Raw genomic sequence first — 15592 nt, 5'->3', positions numbered from 1 at the left:
AAAGTGTGGTGGTTCCTTCTGCTCTACTGTCTAGAAAGTTTCCAGCTCTTGTCAAATAGATGGTATTTAGAGACGGACCAGACCTTGTCTTGAACAACATTGCCGCAGAAAATGCAGCCGTGGTTTTCCTGAGCCAGATTCACACAGCATCCTGGTTGGCAGGTGAGGGCATGACAGGGGTCAGGGCCAGCGCTCTCCAGGAGAGTTGGGGCAGGCACATCATGAGAACAGGCTGTGTGGCCACAGCATTCGTTCATGACCATTTAGCTTAGTTCTAGAATTAAATAGAGAATAGACGGAGGCGTGGATTGACTGCCTGACTTCCCAGCTGTCACCTGCCGGTTTCGTCTTCATCCATCATGGTTTTGGACAAGACCAGGCAGACCCCATTGTGAGGTTAAGGCCTCAGAGCGCTGAGAGTTGGCACTTCTGGTTATGGTGAGTTCACCATTTTACCAGATAAGGTAGGATGGACGTCATGTAATGTCGGATGTAGTTTCTTTAATCACACTTTTCATCTGGACAAGTGTCTCAGAGCTAAGCAAAGGGAATGTTGGACAACATCAGGGCATTTTTTAAAAGCACTCCTGGTTGGTACCTGCATGGTCGCACAGTACCAGTCACAAACCCAGAAAGGGAAACCCACTGATACGTTCATCAATAGGTAACAGGCAGGTAGATAACACGTTGTGGTTTATATATACTATGGAATATTATTCATCCTTTAAAAGGAAGGACACTGTGGAAGCTGCCGGCGCCTCCAGACATCCCACGCCACTCAGCCATGGTGAACCTCACCTTGTTCTCCGACATCTCTGTTCAACCAGGAGCCCTTGGGCCGCGTCTCTCGGGAACTCTTTGCAGACAGAGTTCAAAAGACAGAAGAAACCTTTCATATTCTGAGAACTGGGGAGGAAGGATCTGGCCACAAAGTGTCCTGCTTTCACGGAAGTATTCCAGGATTTACGTGCCAGGGTGGTGTCCTCACATGCCATAATGGCGCTGGCAGCCGGTCCATCTCTGAGGAGAAAGTTGGTGATAAGAACTTCATCCTGAAGCACGCAGGAGCTGCAGCTCGTCCATGGTGAATGGTGGACCCAACACAGCTGCTTCGCGGTTTTTCATCTGTCCTGGCAAGACTGGGTGGTTGAGTGGAACCAGGCGGTCTTTGGCTAGGTGAAGGAGGGCGTGAATACTGTGGAAACCATGGAACTCTTTGGGTCCAGAAGTGGCAAAACCAGCAAGAGGATCACCATTGTTGACTGTGGACAGATCTCATAAAGTTAACTTGTTTCATCTTAGCCACCAGAACATTTCTTCCGTAGCTCAGGAGAGCACTCCTGTAGCCCCATCTGCTTGAAATGTCCTATAATCTTTGTGCTCTCCCTCTAGTTCTTTGGGCTCTATATTTTCCTTATCTTCTTCCAAGTCTAGCTGGCTTGCAGAGTTGAGTTTATGATCATGTAATAAACAGTAATTATGTGTCCTTAAAATCAAAGGAAGGAAATTCTGTTGCATGCTAGACCGTGGATAGCCTCAAAGATGTATGAAACAAAATAAGTCAAATACAAAAAGGGCAACTGAATGAGCCTTCTAGAGTGACCATACTCTGTGCCGGGGAGCAGGGTGCCATGCTGAATGGGTGCAGAGGGATGAGGAAGGAGGCCCAGAGGTGGGGAGGGGTAAGGATTGCACAATCATGAATGCACATAACGCCCTTGAACTCTACACATTTAAAATGGTCAACATGGGCTTGTTTATGTTATAGAGACTTTACTACAATTTGAAAAAGGTTCTGGAACTCCCTGAGTTCATCAAGAAACGCAAAGTTCTTGGACGTAGAACATGCCCAAAGGGTGGTGTGAAAGAGAACGTAAGCCCCAGGCTGGCGAGGCCTCAGAAGGTGCTCCCCTAAAACCCCAAAGTCCAGTCATTCTTAGGCTTCTTGTTTGAGTCGGACATTCCCACCTCTGGGGACTCAGATCTGTGGGTCTAGGGCAGGGCCAAGGGTCTGTATGGTGCCTCAGTGTCCAGGGGCTTCCAAGTGGGAGGGAGCCCTGTCCTCTGTGGGTCCCACAGAAGAGCAGCTGTTGAGGGCTTGTGGGGTGCAGTGGTTGTGAAACTCACACCTATGCAACTGAGTGAATCGATCTAGGGTGCTGAATCTCTGGACATAAACCAATCAGAGTAGGGAGGCCAATTTGCCTCCAGATGATTTTGGTTTAGAAAAATTCATTTTTATCCATTTGTTTCTGGCAATAATTTGCTAGTCGGATGACCCTGTGGCCTATAGAGGACAATGATAATTTGTAACAATAAATGGTATCATCAGCACATAGGGCACAGACTTGGCCCTGATCTTCTCTGGTGGGTCAGGCACTAAGAGCTCCAAAAGCATTTTCTTGAAGTAAAGACACAAATAGAAATAAAATATGAACTAAGAGAAAGCAAGCAGTTCTGCTTTGCACTATGTGACATCTCTGGCTCAGTTCATCACTACCTGCCCTACTGATCCTGTTGTGCTAAAGCTTTGTGCAGGGCCATCCTGTCCACAGCAATGGACAATCTCTGGCATTTTAGCCATTTCTAGTAAGTTCCATTGCAGGAAGTTAAAAGCTGGATAGAAGCAATAAGACCTTTAAGCATCCTCTGTGGGCCTGGAAAAGTGTCTCCGTTAGGTGATTAAGAGATTATCTTCGGTCAGCAGGTTGGAGGTGTGCTTGAAGCCTGCCTGTACCTTGCAGTCTGTCATGGGGAGGCAGGAAAACATGCACCTACTCACACAGGAGTCCTGAAACCCAGGGAATTAACAGTAGGAGCAAGCCAGTGGGGCTGGGAACTGCCAGAGGAAAGCTTCACCAAATATAGAAGGCAGGCAGGAAACCAAGGATCTTGTCTAGGGAAAGGTAACCCCCAGATAGTTAGAGATACCGGCTCCACAGCCTGGTGACACCCAGATGCAGCCTCTTTCAGGGAGTGAAATCCAGGACTTCTCCACAGAGAGAGAGAAGGCTGGGCTGGCTGACTCCATTCAACCTTCCCTACCCCTTCCTCCCATTCCCAACTCACCCCTGTGGGCTTTCTTCCCTGCCCCCACCCCAGGCTTCTTCCCACTGGTGTGAAGATTCATCCCATTCTGTCTTGGCCATGATAAAAGCATAGGGCCCCTCAGCCTGGGGCCGAATCTGAGGTCCCTGCATGGGGGTCAGCCATGTGTGTCCTGTTCTCCACGCTCATGCCCTATGAGGCCAAGACCTGTTTCTTGTGCATATACTGCTCATTTTGTTCAGCTATTTCTCAAGGCCCAGCTCGGCCGGGGTCTCCCCTATGTAGTGCACTACATCCTGGAAATGTGTTTTCAATGGAGCCAAGCCAAGAGATAGGGTCATGGCAATGGGCTGTCAAGAGATTCAGTTAAAATTGGTTTCCAAGGGGTTGTCAGGGCTTAGAGGGGAAGGGGATGACAGGGTAGAGCTTTCTGCGGCTTCCACATTCCAGAGCCGCTCTAGCTTTATCTGTTACATGGGCTATTGACATGAGACAAGTTTTGAAGACCTGTTCTGCTGAAAACCAGCATATGCGTGCATTACAAGCCTGGACAAATATGGGCATGCGCATTCTGTACTCGAGGCCTCCACTAACATCATCTTCTTCAACATTGCTTCTTTATAATATTGATGAGGAAACGACCCCAGGCAACCCTAAATGAAATGATGTAATTCGAGGACCTGTTTCCGTGTGTGTGTTTTGATAAACATTGCAGTTTCCAAGAAACTGCAGATGTGGTTAAGTGAGGACATAATCTACAAACATGCACACATACAGACCTGTTAATGACGGCGGTGTTAGAATGAAGGCACTTGATTTTCTGAAAGAGGGCACTGCCTGTCCCTAAGAAGGTTGTCATTCCTATTTGATAGATGAGTGGAAGATGAGAAGTTGGAGGTGAGTGTTGTGGGAATAGAAACTTGCAGTGAAGGAGGGAAAGGACTCAGTGACATAATGATCATTAGTTGATTGACTTTTGGTAAATGGGCCATAGGAGAAAGGTCCTATTTCTTCTGCATGTTTAACAGCCTCTTCCTCCCTCCACACCTCCCCTACCCTTTTGTGTTCTCCACCACAGCTCTACAACGGGCCAATAGCGTCCAGTCGCCAACTTCCAGCATATACCAGAGCTGGAGAAGAAAATTCCAGTCCAGTGAGTCACAAGTTCTCTGGGGTAGGGGTGGAATGGGTAGGAGTTTTCTGGTTAATTCTCAGGAGTAGCTGTTGTCATTTCTTGCATGTCCCCTCTGACCTGGCCTCCTGCAAAGAGGGACAAGAGAGAAATACAAGGCTAACTCTGTTTCTGCTGCTGACCAGGGGAAGCATCTTACAAGGGACTTGGGACCCTCCCTTCCCCCTCAGAGCTCCACTCCAGAGTCATGGAACCTTGGCACTCTGTCATTGTAGCTGGGATTTTAGCAGTCATTGGTTCCAAGCTTTTTTAGACACAGATGAGGAAACTATGACCCATGGACTCTGTTTTGACTCAGTACATTGGGGGGTGGGGGGAAGAAGAGGCTGTCAAAGGATCAGTGTAGTGACCTCAGCAATCATGAACAAAAAGAATACACAAGTGTGCACACATGCACACACACATACCCACACTCCCATACCCACACTCACCCAGAGACCAGGGCCAGTGGTAAGTGCTAAGGCAGAGGACTCCCACTAGAGGGCGCTGTGCCCATTTGCTCAGCATCCGGGGTCTGGCCATTTCAGGCCAGGTTGCTGGTGCCACATAGTCACAGAGTAAGGATTCCCTCCCCGATGCTGAGATGCTTAGAGGAGGGCAGGGGCTCTTCACCTGATTCCAAGTCATCACTGTCTTCAACCTCCAACCACTCCTCCTTTGGTCGAACTTGTTGTAAGAAAGGTGGACCCAGGAAAGCTTTGGGTTAGACAAGTTTGTTTTTTTTTAGAAGTGTTGCTACATTTGGAATGGACTAGCCTAGTTGACTCCTAACTTCTGAGTCAATACTAATCCTAGACAGTGAGTCATTCTCCAGCAGCCCCAGACTCTTGGCCCCTTTCTCTGGTCAGGCCGGGACAATGGGCACCTCTGGAGCTAGACCAGGGCTGCACATCTAGGGACAACCTGAAATGACTCTAGAATCATCTTGCAACCCCAGGCAGTGAGCATAAGAAGGGAGTGAATATTTCCTGAAGGCCTGGGTCTGGCCTATTCCACTGGTCTTCTCACTCACTCCCTGTCCGCAGCTCCTCTCCAAGTCACTAGAGTTCTGCTTCTACAGGTGGGTCCCTTTAGGTAAAGATTCCATCCAGTGCCTCCAGCTGACTTTACTGAAGCCACCTGTGCAGGGGTTTACCTTACCCTCTGCCGGCTCATAGCTTGGGGTCAGACAGCAGGGCTCAGGAATGCTGGAAAAGCTGCAGGAGAAAAGTCTGCTAACCTGCCCAGGCAGGGGTGCACCAGGGAGCCCAGCAGTGTCTTTGGCTGTCCAGGGAGTGCCAGGCTGTTTCAGATCCAGGATGGCATTGGCAGAAGTTGGTTTGAGGGAGGCCTTAAGTTTCAATCACTCTGTAGGCTACTGCCTAGCCAGGCATGTGCTGGGTTCAGAGAAGGCCTGAGTCCTAACTTGTCAAGTGAGTGAGTGAGTAAGTGAGTGAATGAACGAACACACGAGCGAATGACAAGCTAAACACTAAGAAACCAGCTGTCTGGACTAAGTGCAGGAGTAAATGGAGACTGAGCTGAGGCAGACAGGTCACTGCCCCTAGGGGGCGATCTAAGACTGTAGAAGAATGTGCTAGTTCCCTAAGTGCCAAATTCTGGAATCCCAGTTTTTGTAAAAATTCCCAGAGATGACAGTCACCATCTTTTTGCCCATCTTTATTTTCCTCAAGGGCAGATCCCACCGGGCAAGGCTGGTGCTGTGGTAGGACCCCTGGCCCCAGCCCCAGGCGGGTTGTCTGCTGGCCCTCGGGCCTCTGGCATAGCTAGGAGCAAGGACAGAGTCATCACTGCCAGAGCGCCCAGAGGAAAGGCAGCTGACCAGGGAACAGGGGCTGTTGTCCAGGCCCCAGCTGCTCAGCTGCCCCAAAGGGACTCAGAGCACCCACATTGCCCATGACTGAGGGTCCTGCAGAGGGCAGACAGCTCTGGTTGGGCCATAGGAAGACTCTTTTTTATAGCTTTATTTACTTATTCATATAGAACTGGGTTACAGGCCAGAGGTGCATGGGTGGAGAAAGGATCCACCAGAGACAGAGCCGGGAACAGAACTGACGAAGTACACTGCTGAAGGGAGCAGTGGGCGGGTCAGGAGAGGTCTGCTATGCCATGTGGGTCACCTCCAGGACAGGGATCAAGCTCATGCTGCAGTGGCTTTAGCTTCTTTGTGCTGTGCTTTAACCCACTACGCCACCAGAGAGGGCCATAGGAAGATTTTAAGAACAAGAAAGGGTGGCATGGAGGGGTGTGAGCTGGTGCACAAGGAGTCCCTGGACCCACGAGTTAGAGACCTCCTGGCTGGGGTGCCTTGGAACAGTGTGGGGTCCAGCGGTGTCTTTATCAGACACCACTCGTATGTATTGAAGGAAGAGGTTAGAATTAACATTAAGCCCACAGTTAATGATTTATTTTATATCCTGCACCAAGCACCTCAATTTATTCCTCCTATCTCCCTTGAAGCAGTGCTTGACTTCCCATTTTTCAGATGAGAAACTGAGGCATTAAATATCTTGCTCAGTGTCCGGAAGCTGGAGGGTATAAAGGAGGTGGGGTTCGAGGCTCCCCTTTGCCATTCTCTGAGGGAAGACTAGAGGCAGCCTCCAGCAGGAAACGTTTATGTCTTCCCTCTGCTGCTCTGGCCTTACCTTCCCCTCCCAGGCACCGCCTTGAATGCAGATCTTTTGTTCCCCCTCAGCACCCCACTCTTCCCCAGTTCCATCTGCAAGACTATGGACAGGGGGAGAGCCCTTACCAGCTGGGGTGGGGCTAGAGGAGAGAGGGGCATTTCGGACTTAGAACTGCGTGGGCCCAAGGCTTCCCTGTCAGGCTGAATTGCCAAGGGCCCACCGCTCTGTGTCACAAGGCTCCCCAGAGCTGCTTGGGGAACAAAAAGGCAGTCTGTTGAGCTGAGGGGACTTTGAGACACGTTTGGGAGTTTGATTCAGGAGGTGGCAGAAAGAGGAGAGAGAATGAGGGGGCGAGGAAGAGGAGGAGAAGGAATTTGGCAGGAATTTGGCAAGCCGAGGACAGGAAGCAAGGCAACAGACTCCCAAGTTTTGCCTTTTTAGGCTCTCTTTTTAGCCATCTCATTGTGGGCTGAGATGGGGTTCGGATAACAGGCCTGCTGGCCAGCTGCCTTCCCCAAGTCAGCTCCTGGCAGCTAGCGGCCTTTCACCCCCCACCCCCAGCTCCTTCCTGCCCACCCCCACATCTGTTCCCTGAGTTACCTTTTCCCTCTGCAGCACTCGGAAGGGCTTCCCATCAGGGGCTTGCAGCTGTCTGTGGGTGGTGGCCATCTTCCAGAGCCCGGCCCAGATGCAGGCTCTGACTCGCCTGTATGTGCCGGAGGCGGATGGAGTACTTGCTGACAGCCCCCCACTGTCGCCCCTGTGCTTGAGGGGCTGAAGGAGCTCTTCTTTGGGTGGGGCTTGATCAGGGTGGATCCCAGAAGAGAAATGTAGAAAGCTCTGGAGAAACTGGAAGCTTGTGCTGAGTTAGGAAGGGCTCCAGAATCTGAAGGCTGCATCCCCTCCCCCAGGAGGGAAATCTGAATGGGTCAGCTGAGCAGCCAGAAGTGAGATGCTAGAAGGGCAGACAGGAGCTCCTAGTTGGACACAAGGAAGGGCCCTGCTCCGTGTCCAGGGAAAAGAAGCCTCTGCGTACCGGGTGGGCTCATGAAGAGCTGGCTAGGCTCAGGGTTGGACACCAAATGGGCAATTTGAAAGGGAGCATGGCATTTTCCTTATTCCTTTTGAGGACAGATTGTCTGACATGGTCCAATATGAAGACAGAATGCTTGAATTCTAGATTTGAGGTCACAGGGCTGGGGGTGTTTCATGCACACACAGAGAAAGAGGTTGCTCTCCCAGGACAGCAGGTAGTTCTCTGGCAGCTGCCCTGATGGGCTTCAGCACCCATGGGTCAGCTTCAGGCATGTGCTCAGGGCCCAACCACACTCCTTTCTCAGTAACTCTGAGCACACACCTGCATTGCATTTGTTCCTTGACCAAGAGGAGCTTGGCAAGGGTCCCTCTCCATTGCTTCAAATGATCATTGTAACCTCCCTCCCCTCCCTTGTGCTCTCTTCAAGATCTCAAATCAGCCACCTTGTTGAGAGCCCCTTGGCACACACAAGAAGGAAGTGCCATTTCATTAGCAGTGACATAGACCATGCCCACAGCTAGTGGTCCAGCAACTCCTGGATAGAGACTAGATAGTTTCTTGACTAAGTGATTTAAGGCATCCCCAGGCCCCGGCCACAGTAGCTTCAGGGAAAGCTTAGAGGGAGATGTCCACTCCCAGGAAACACCCTGGGGGCACCTGGATCTGTTATCACGTGAGCATGTGACATGCTGGATCTTGGACTTTCCATACCCAGACCTTCTTAGCCTCACGGGAGCCTGCCCCTCCTGTGCCCTGTCCATGAAGTCTTGAGTTGTGGGAACTGGGGCCTGTAACTCAGTCTCCAACCCCTCAGGTTCTATTTACAGAGTTGGAGCTTCACTTAAAACCACCTCTTCATGATTGCGTAAGATAATAACAGCGCTGTCATCAAGAATGTGTTCTTTCCTTGGTAGATTTGACAGCAAATCTAGAGCCAGAATACAACAAAAGAGCCATGTCATCTCCAAAGGAAGCTTCCCCCTCCCTTTCTTCATCCTCACTGTCTTCTCCTTCGTCTTCCCCACCATCTTCTGCCAGCGTCTTGGGGACTGCTTGGGCTGGCTCCTCCATGCCTCCGGTAAGTGGCTCTAGGGGTCCTGCACAGAAATTGGAGGGGGAGGGGGTGCTGTGTGTATTCCTCTCACTCCTAGACTGACCTCTGGATTCTAGGCACTCTTAGGCTCTCCCAAGTGCAAAGTCATTGTTGGAGGTGTGCTCTGTCGAGAGCCCCCCAGGCCAGCCATCATGTACCCCTCTTGTGAAGCTCTTCCTGTTCCTTCTCAGCTCTTGCCCTCACTAAGGAAACAACTACTCATTCACTGAGCAACTTTAGGGGCTGTGGACTGGGCTGCAGAGACACTGGGGCATAAGGCCTGCCCTTGGTAACTTCACAGCAGGTATTGCACATAGTGGGTGCAGAATGGAGGGTTCTGTGCCATTGGTAACATCTGACAACCTTGGAACAACATCCCCCTTGAACAGAAAATGGTGTGACTGAGAAATACTGTTGGACTCTTCTCATCAGTAGTTTATCAAGTCCCCATTACCTGCAAGGCCCTGTGCAGGGCTCTGGGTGGTAAGGCATACATGGCAGAAAAAACACAAGCTTCTGTGAGCTCCCACACAACCTGCCCCTGAGGCACCAGAGCTCTTAACATGGTGTGGCCACTCCTTTTAGCACGCACCTGTGTTCTTCTGTTACCAGTAGCCAAGTTCCTGCAGTCTAAAAATGGCTCCTCTCACTGACACACGGCGGGGAAGGTCTATAAGGCCATCCTTCTGCTACCACCCAGCTCCCACTCTGGGCAACTCTCTCCTTATTTTGACAGTCTCCAAGGAAGTAGTTCTGACTCTTGGTGGTTGGGGCACTTACCACATATGGGTAGAATGTGCTCATTCACAGGACCATGGTTGAATCTCCCTACATGACTGGCCACCCATGAGGGACAAGCCAGGCCTGTCCTCAGCTGACAAGCTTGTCATGTCTGTCCCTTCCTTTCTGGCTTCCCACACACCTAACCGAAATCCCAAAAGACCTTTTATCAGTGCTGAGATGGGGGCTCTGGATAAATCCTGACAGGCCCCTAGGCAGCCGTTGAGAATGAAGAACCATCCTTTGAAATTGTGCTAGGCAGAGTTCTTTTGACTTTGGGTGTCTGAGATCTCAAGAGAGGAATGGGGTGGATGACTGAGCAGTGTTTTCTCCATTTAAGTAAATATAAATAAGTACTGGGAATTTCTAAATCTCTGTCCTTGATTATCTTTTCCCATCCAGGCAACAGCTTATAGCCCACCCTCACAGGTCTCAGGAGACCATTTCAGTGTTTCTACTCGAACCATGAGGCAAGCCAGAGCTCATGGAGCACCCAAGGACATTCCGCTGTATATGCCTCATGGTCAAGTGCTGGAGCAAGCTGAATACTGTCTGGTGAGGCCTGGGGAAGATGACCTCATAATTACTAGGCCACCCAATCCTGCAAAGACGGCTTCTGGATGGTATCAGGAAGCAAAGACCCCTCTTGGGGACACCAGAACCATCCAGAAAGTCCCACACCCCATTATGAACAACAGGCATTTACCAGACCAAGAGCTATCTCCCAGGGGTGCAGAGACTCAGGAAGACTCAGGAGGCTGGAGAGCAAGATCCCGGCGGGGAGCTACACATGGGCCAGAACCAGCAGAGAGGCAGAAGTCAAACTTGAAGAAGTTAGTCCTCAGTCCCGAGCAGAAGACCAATCTGCTGGACTGGAATGACTCAGCCCCTGAGAGCTTGCACTTTGAAACTGGAGCACAGTTTTCTCAGAAAGTGGCTCAGAATGGCAGAGAAGGCCATGTGCTGAAACCAGTCAGCCCCTTACAGTTCCCCCCAGGAGTGAAAGAGCCCCAGTCAGCCCATAGAGAAACCCCCGAGAGGGCAGGGACCCCAGCCGAGCAGGTTCCGTGGGAGCGACCAGTGCCTGTACCCAAGTCCCCCTTGCGGATCCTAGCAGATGCCTTCTGGAGGACCCTAGAGCCCATGTTCATCTCTGAAGGCGGGAGGAAGGCCACCGTCAAGCCCAAATCCAAGACTTTGCCCACCAGCCAGTCACACGCTTGCACTCGCTCACTCAGCCTTCGGAACTCCAGTTCCAGTAAAGACTGGGACCCACACTTCCCAGGAAGAGAGGCGTTGAGCAGAGCCTCAACCTTCTTCTCTCGGGGCACCCCGACTGCCAGGACTGACCAACCTTTAGGCCCCAGCCTCCCCAACCTTGCCTTCCACACCCAGAGCTTACCCAACCGGGGATCCAAGACGTCTGCTTTCAATTCCCCATCCTGCAGCAGAATCGAAGATGTCCCCTCTCTCATGGAGAAAGTGAGTTTGCAAGAAACCTACCCAGAGGCCTCCAGGGTTCCAAAGAGAACTATCTCACTTGCATCATCCTTTAGACTCAAGGAAAAATCTTGGGAGAGTCTCTCCCAGGAACCCAGGTACCAAAACGACCTCTGGAGCAGCCCCGGGGGCAACACGGTGCCCTTGGACAACACCCAGCCCCCAGAGAAGCAGGGGTGGAACCTGGGAGGCGCCCACCGAGGGTGCAAGGACCACCCCTTTCTGGAGAGAGATGCAGGTAGGTGGCTCCTTCCTAACAAAACCAGTTCATGCTGGACCATTAGTTATCCTTAGATTAGCGAACTGGTATCTTTTACTTGGTTTTCTTTCTGGAATTCAATTCTGCTGAAAACAGGAAAACTTCCATTTGAAACTTTTGAAAAAAACGAATTTTGGCCCTCCCAGGTGGCGCAGCAGGTTAAAGCAGAGCACTGAGAAGCTAAAGCCACTTCCGCATGAGTTCGATTCCCGCCGGTCCCGGAGGTGACCACATGGCGTGGCAGACCTCTCCTGACCCGCCTGCTGCTCCCCTCAGCAGTGTATTTCCTCAATCTGCCTGTTCTGCTCCCCACTCTGTCTCTGGTGAAGCCTCTCACCCTCCACATCTCTGGCCTGTACCCCAGTTCTGTACAAATAAATAGATCTTTAAAAAAATGACAAAAAAATGAATTTCAAGGTATGTTCTAGAAAGTCTTGAAAAGATAAAAAAAAAATCAGCCATAATTCCACCATTTCCCCATTCACTGTCCTTAAATTTACTCTATGAATTTAAGTTGTACGTAAATTTGTGTGTAGGCCCCTACCCTTGTCTGCGGGTGTTGCATTCCCAGACTTTCACCCCACAACACACCTCCCTACCCCTAGCCAATGGCTTCCTGAAACCACAAATCCATGGGCTCCGTGTCAACCATATATGTCCCTAGACATGCCTATGATCATTTAATTTATAAATTAAGCATGACAAGAGATTAATAACAATGAGCAATAATAAAATAGAACAACTATTACAACATGCTGTGAGAAAAGTTATGTGAGTATGGCCTCTTTCAAAAAAAACCTCAGTGTACATAATAATTTTGGCAAGTGAAATGGCAGATAAAGGGATACTACTGTATCTTCTGAAAACAGCACATCACAGATAATGCCAATTCACAAGGTCTACCTGAAGGTGATTTAATGGCTGTTGAAATTTTATCTAGTGAATATGTTACTATGTCGTGAACTTTTCTTACTGTTTAACTTAGATGTCTGTGCAAATTCTATATGTGGATATATTTCTATTTTATATTAAGTACCGAATGACCATTTTATACACAGAACTTTTTCTTTCCTTTGAGTTTTTTTTTTTTTTTTTTAGGATAGGCTCCAAGAAATGGAATTACTGGAGGAAAGCTGTGAATATTTTTAAGATTCTTAACTTACACTGACAAATGCCTTGGGAAAGGGAGCGAGCAGCATATGTGAAACATATTAGGGTCCAACTGCCAATTACAAATTTCAGTTTCAACAAGGGAAAGGTACCAGTTTACTTTCCTCCACAAACACACCAGATACCTTTTCTAGCACACTCGACTTGGCATTCTACAAGTCAAACAATACCAGTGCCTCTTTAAAATTGTATTGTTTTGTTGTGTTTTTAAATTTTTGTTTATTTATGCCTACAGAATCAGGGTAAAGGCCAGAGGTGCAGGGCGGTAAGAGGCTTCACCAGAGACAGAGTGGGGAGCAGAACAGGCAGATCGACGAAGTACACTGCTGAGGGGAGCAGTGGGCGGGTCAGGAGAGGTCTGCCACGCCATGTGGTCACCTCCGGGGCTGGCGGGGATCGAACTCATGTGGAAGTGACTTTAGCTTCTCAGTGCTGTACTTTAACCCGCTGCGCCACCAGGGAGGGCCAAAATGTATTTTTTTATCACTAACTTAAACATAGTTGGGTATCAGTGGATCCTATTGTTTTTATATATTTAAGTCTGATTACAATTCTAATTACAAAGTAAGTTAGTATAGTCAAGAATCAAATCACCCAAGAAAGTGAAAATATCTAGAAAATATTAATAACATATGTCCTCTCACCTCCTCTCCTCCCCGCCAGAATTTTGGTGAACATCCTTATGAATAGTTTAGTGAGACATTCACATCATTTCTTTTTTTGTTGTGAATACTTGTTTGCTTGCTTTAAACAATATCATTCTACTGTCTCTACTGTTGGGCCACTTTGTTTCTCTGTATTTTTTTTATAAGTTTCTGTATTTTTTTAAACTTTATTTTGGAACTTTGCAAGTAAAAAATTATTTTTCTTCTTTGCTGCTTTTATCAAAGAGTTATTTACATTAACAAGATCATATTGGGGATAAACAGAACATCATAAGCTCTAGTGTGTAGCTTAACTTCTGTTGGGTGGTACATGGTTCATCATAAGTGGATCAAAAAGATCACAATAGATAGTCCTCTCCCCTTCCCTATCCCATGGCCAGCAGGCCTATTTCTCAGCAAAGATTCCATAATCAGTTTCTTTCTTTTTTTATAAATTTTTTAATTTGTATCTTTTACACCATTGTATAGACCCCATAAGATTCCAGCCATCAGTTCACCCATGAACCTTCACCATAGTTCCTTGTGCTCTTATCTCCCGTTTTGATCCCTTTTCCTCCCCGACCCTTGCAGGGTTAATTGTTGTTTTTTCCCCTTAATCTCATACTTGGTTCCCCTACACTCCTCCTATAAGTGAAGCCACTCAATATTTTTCTTTTTCCTTATGGCTTATTTCATTGAGCATGATCCCTTCTAACTCCATCCATGTTGCTGCAAAGGGCATGTTTTTTTGCTTGGTGAGTAGTATTCCATCATGTATGTACAACACATCTACTTGATCCAGTTGTCTATTTTTTGGCATCCATGATCAGTTTCTTAGGCTTTCTTCTTCCAGAGAGAATTTACATTTATTTCTTTCCTACACATACGATAGCATCACTCTACAGTAGAACAAAAAGCTGTCTCCTTTGATGTATAGTTGCAAGGTACTCCATGTGTAGATGCGTCATGATTCATGCAGACTTTCTTCTGTGGTGGAAAGTGGATTTCAAATCTTTTGATACTGCAAACAGTGGTACAATAATTAATTAAGAACTTAGGCAACTTAGCATATGTGTGAATCTGGATAAATTCCTAAGATGAAAATGCAGTAATGAAGGATGTGTACGTTTGGATTGGGACCTTGGTAGACATTACCAAAAATCTCACCCTTTAAGTAGTGCCAGTATGGGAGTGACACTTCTACACTTAAACTGACCAGTGTATTAGTCAACTTTTTTTTTTTAATTCTCTGCCAATCTGATAGATGATTGAGCATCATTTTATATGTTAAAAGTTATGTATATTTCCTCTTCTGTCAACTACTCTTTCTGTCCTTGTCCAGTTTTTGTGAAGTTGTTGGTATTTTTCTTAGTGAAGGATATGGATTTTTTCTTAAAAGCCAAAGTTAGCCTTTTTTTGTGACACAAATTACAAGTATTTTTCTGGCTTCTTTGTTTATGTTGGTATTGACATATAAAATTTTTATTTTATATGATAGTTATAAGCAATTTTTCATTTTATGGTTTCTGGACTTTATAGCATAGTTCAGAAAGAACTTTCAAGTTTATAAAAGAATTTTCTTGTACTTTTAATCTTGTTTGTTTTAAAGATTTTGACATTGAAATATTTAGATCAGGAAATTATCCTTCTGAAGATGTGAGCTATGGTTCTAGCCTAATTTTTTTTTTCATATATCTGCCTGGTTATCCTAAAATAATTTAGTGAGTAATCTATTTTTCCTTTCTTACGCGAGATGTCACCTTTATCATATATTGAATTTCTGTAACTGGAGTGATTTCTGCATCATATTTTTGTTCTATTGAGTTGTCTGTTTTATATCGGTACCATGATGCTTTAATTATTTGCATAATTACAGACTTTAATTTGTTTCATTATCTAGTCAGAAAATGATTTTAAGTTTTGATCTTTTTCAAAACTTTCCTGGCTCTTTCTGCTTCTTCAATATGACAAGTGAACTTAATTATAGATCTTTCAGATGCAAAAAAAAAAAAAGAACTCCTGGAAATACTTCCGTAAGATTAAGTTAAGTTTACAAACTGACTTGGCAATAATTTACAAACCTGTAATATGAATTGCCTTTTCTTTTTTTCCTTTCTTATCTTTTCTGTGACCCTCAGGAGTATTCTAAACTTTAGGCCATACAGATCTTGCACATTTATTCTCAAGTTTATTACCAGATATGTTAAATTATGTTGTTATTGTAAATGAGACCTTTTCTGTTT

The 15592-nt window shown here is 47.2% G+C and overlaps 1 protein-coding gene and 1 pseudogene across 1 annotated transcript in view; both read left to right on the top strand.

Moving 5' to 3' along the window:
- Positions 1-784: 784 nt before the first annotated feature.
- On the top strand, positions 785-1704 carry LOC101628160 (annotated as a pseudogene).
- A 7154-nt stretch (positions 1705-8858) lies between these two features.
- Positions 8859-15592, top strand: part of MICALCL (MICAL C-terminal like) — a 41955-nt gene continuing 35221 nt past the window's right edge. Inside the window, exons 1-2 of the mRNA XM_004683601.1 lie at positions 8859-8981; positions 10179-11514. Of these exons, the coding sequence (XP_004683658.1) occupies positions 8859-8981; positions 10179-11514 (1459 nt within the window). The remainder of the gene's footprint in view (positions 8982-10178; positions 11515-15592) is intronic.

This window comes from Condylura cristata, unplaced genomic scaffold (assembly GCF_000260355.1).
Source record: "Condylura cristata isolate star-nosed mole 26May11 unplaced genomic scaffold, ConCri1.0 scaffold00015, whole genome shotgun sequence".
NCBI classification, from domain to species: Eukaryota; Metazoa; Chordata; class Mammalia; order Eulipotyphla; family Talpidae; genus Condylura; species Condylura cristata.
Note: the sequence above shows the minus strand (reverse complement) of the source record. Positions and strands in the feature narration are given on the sequence as shown.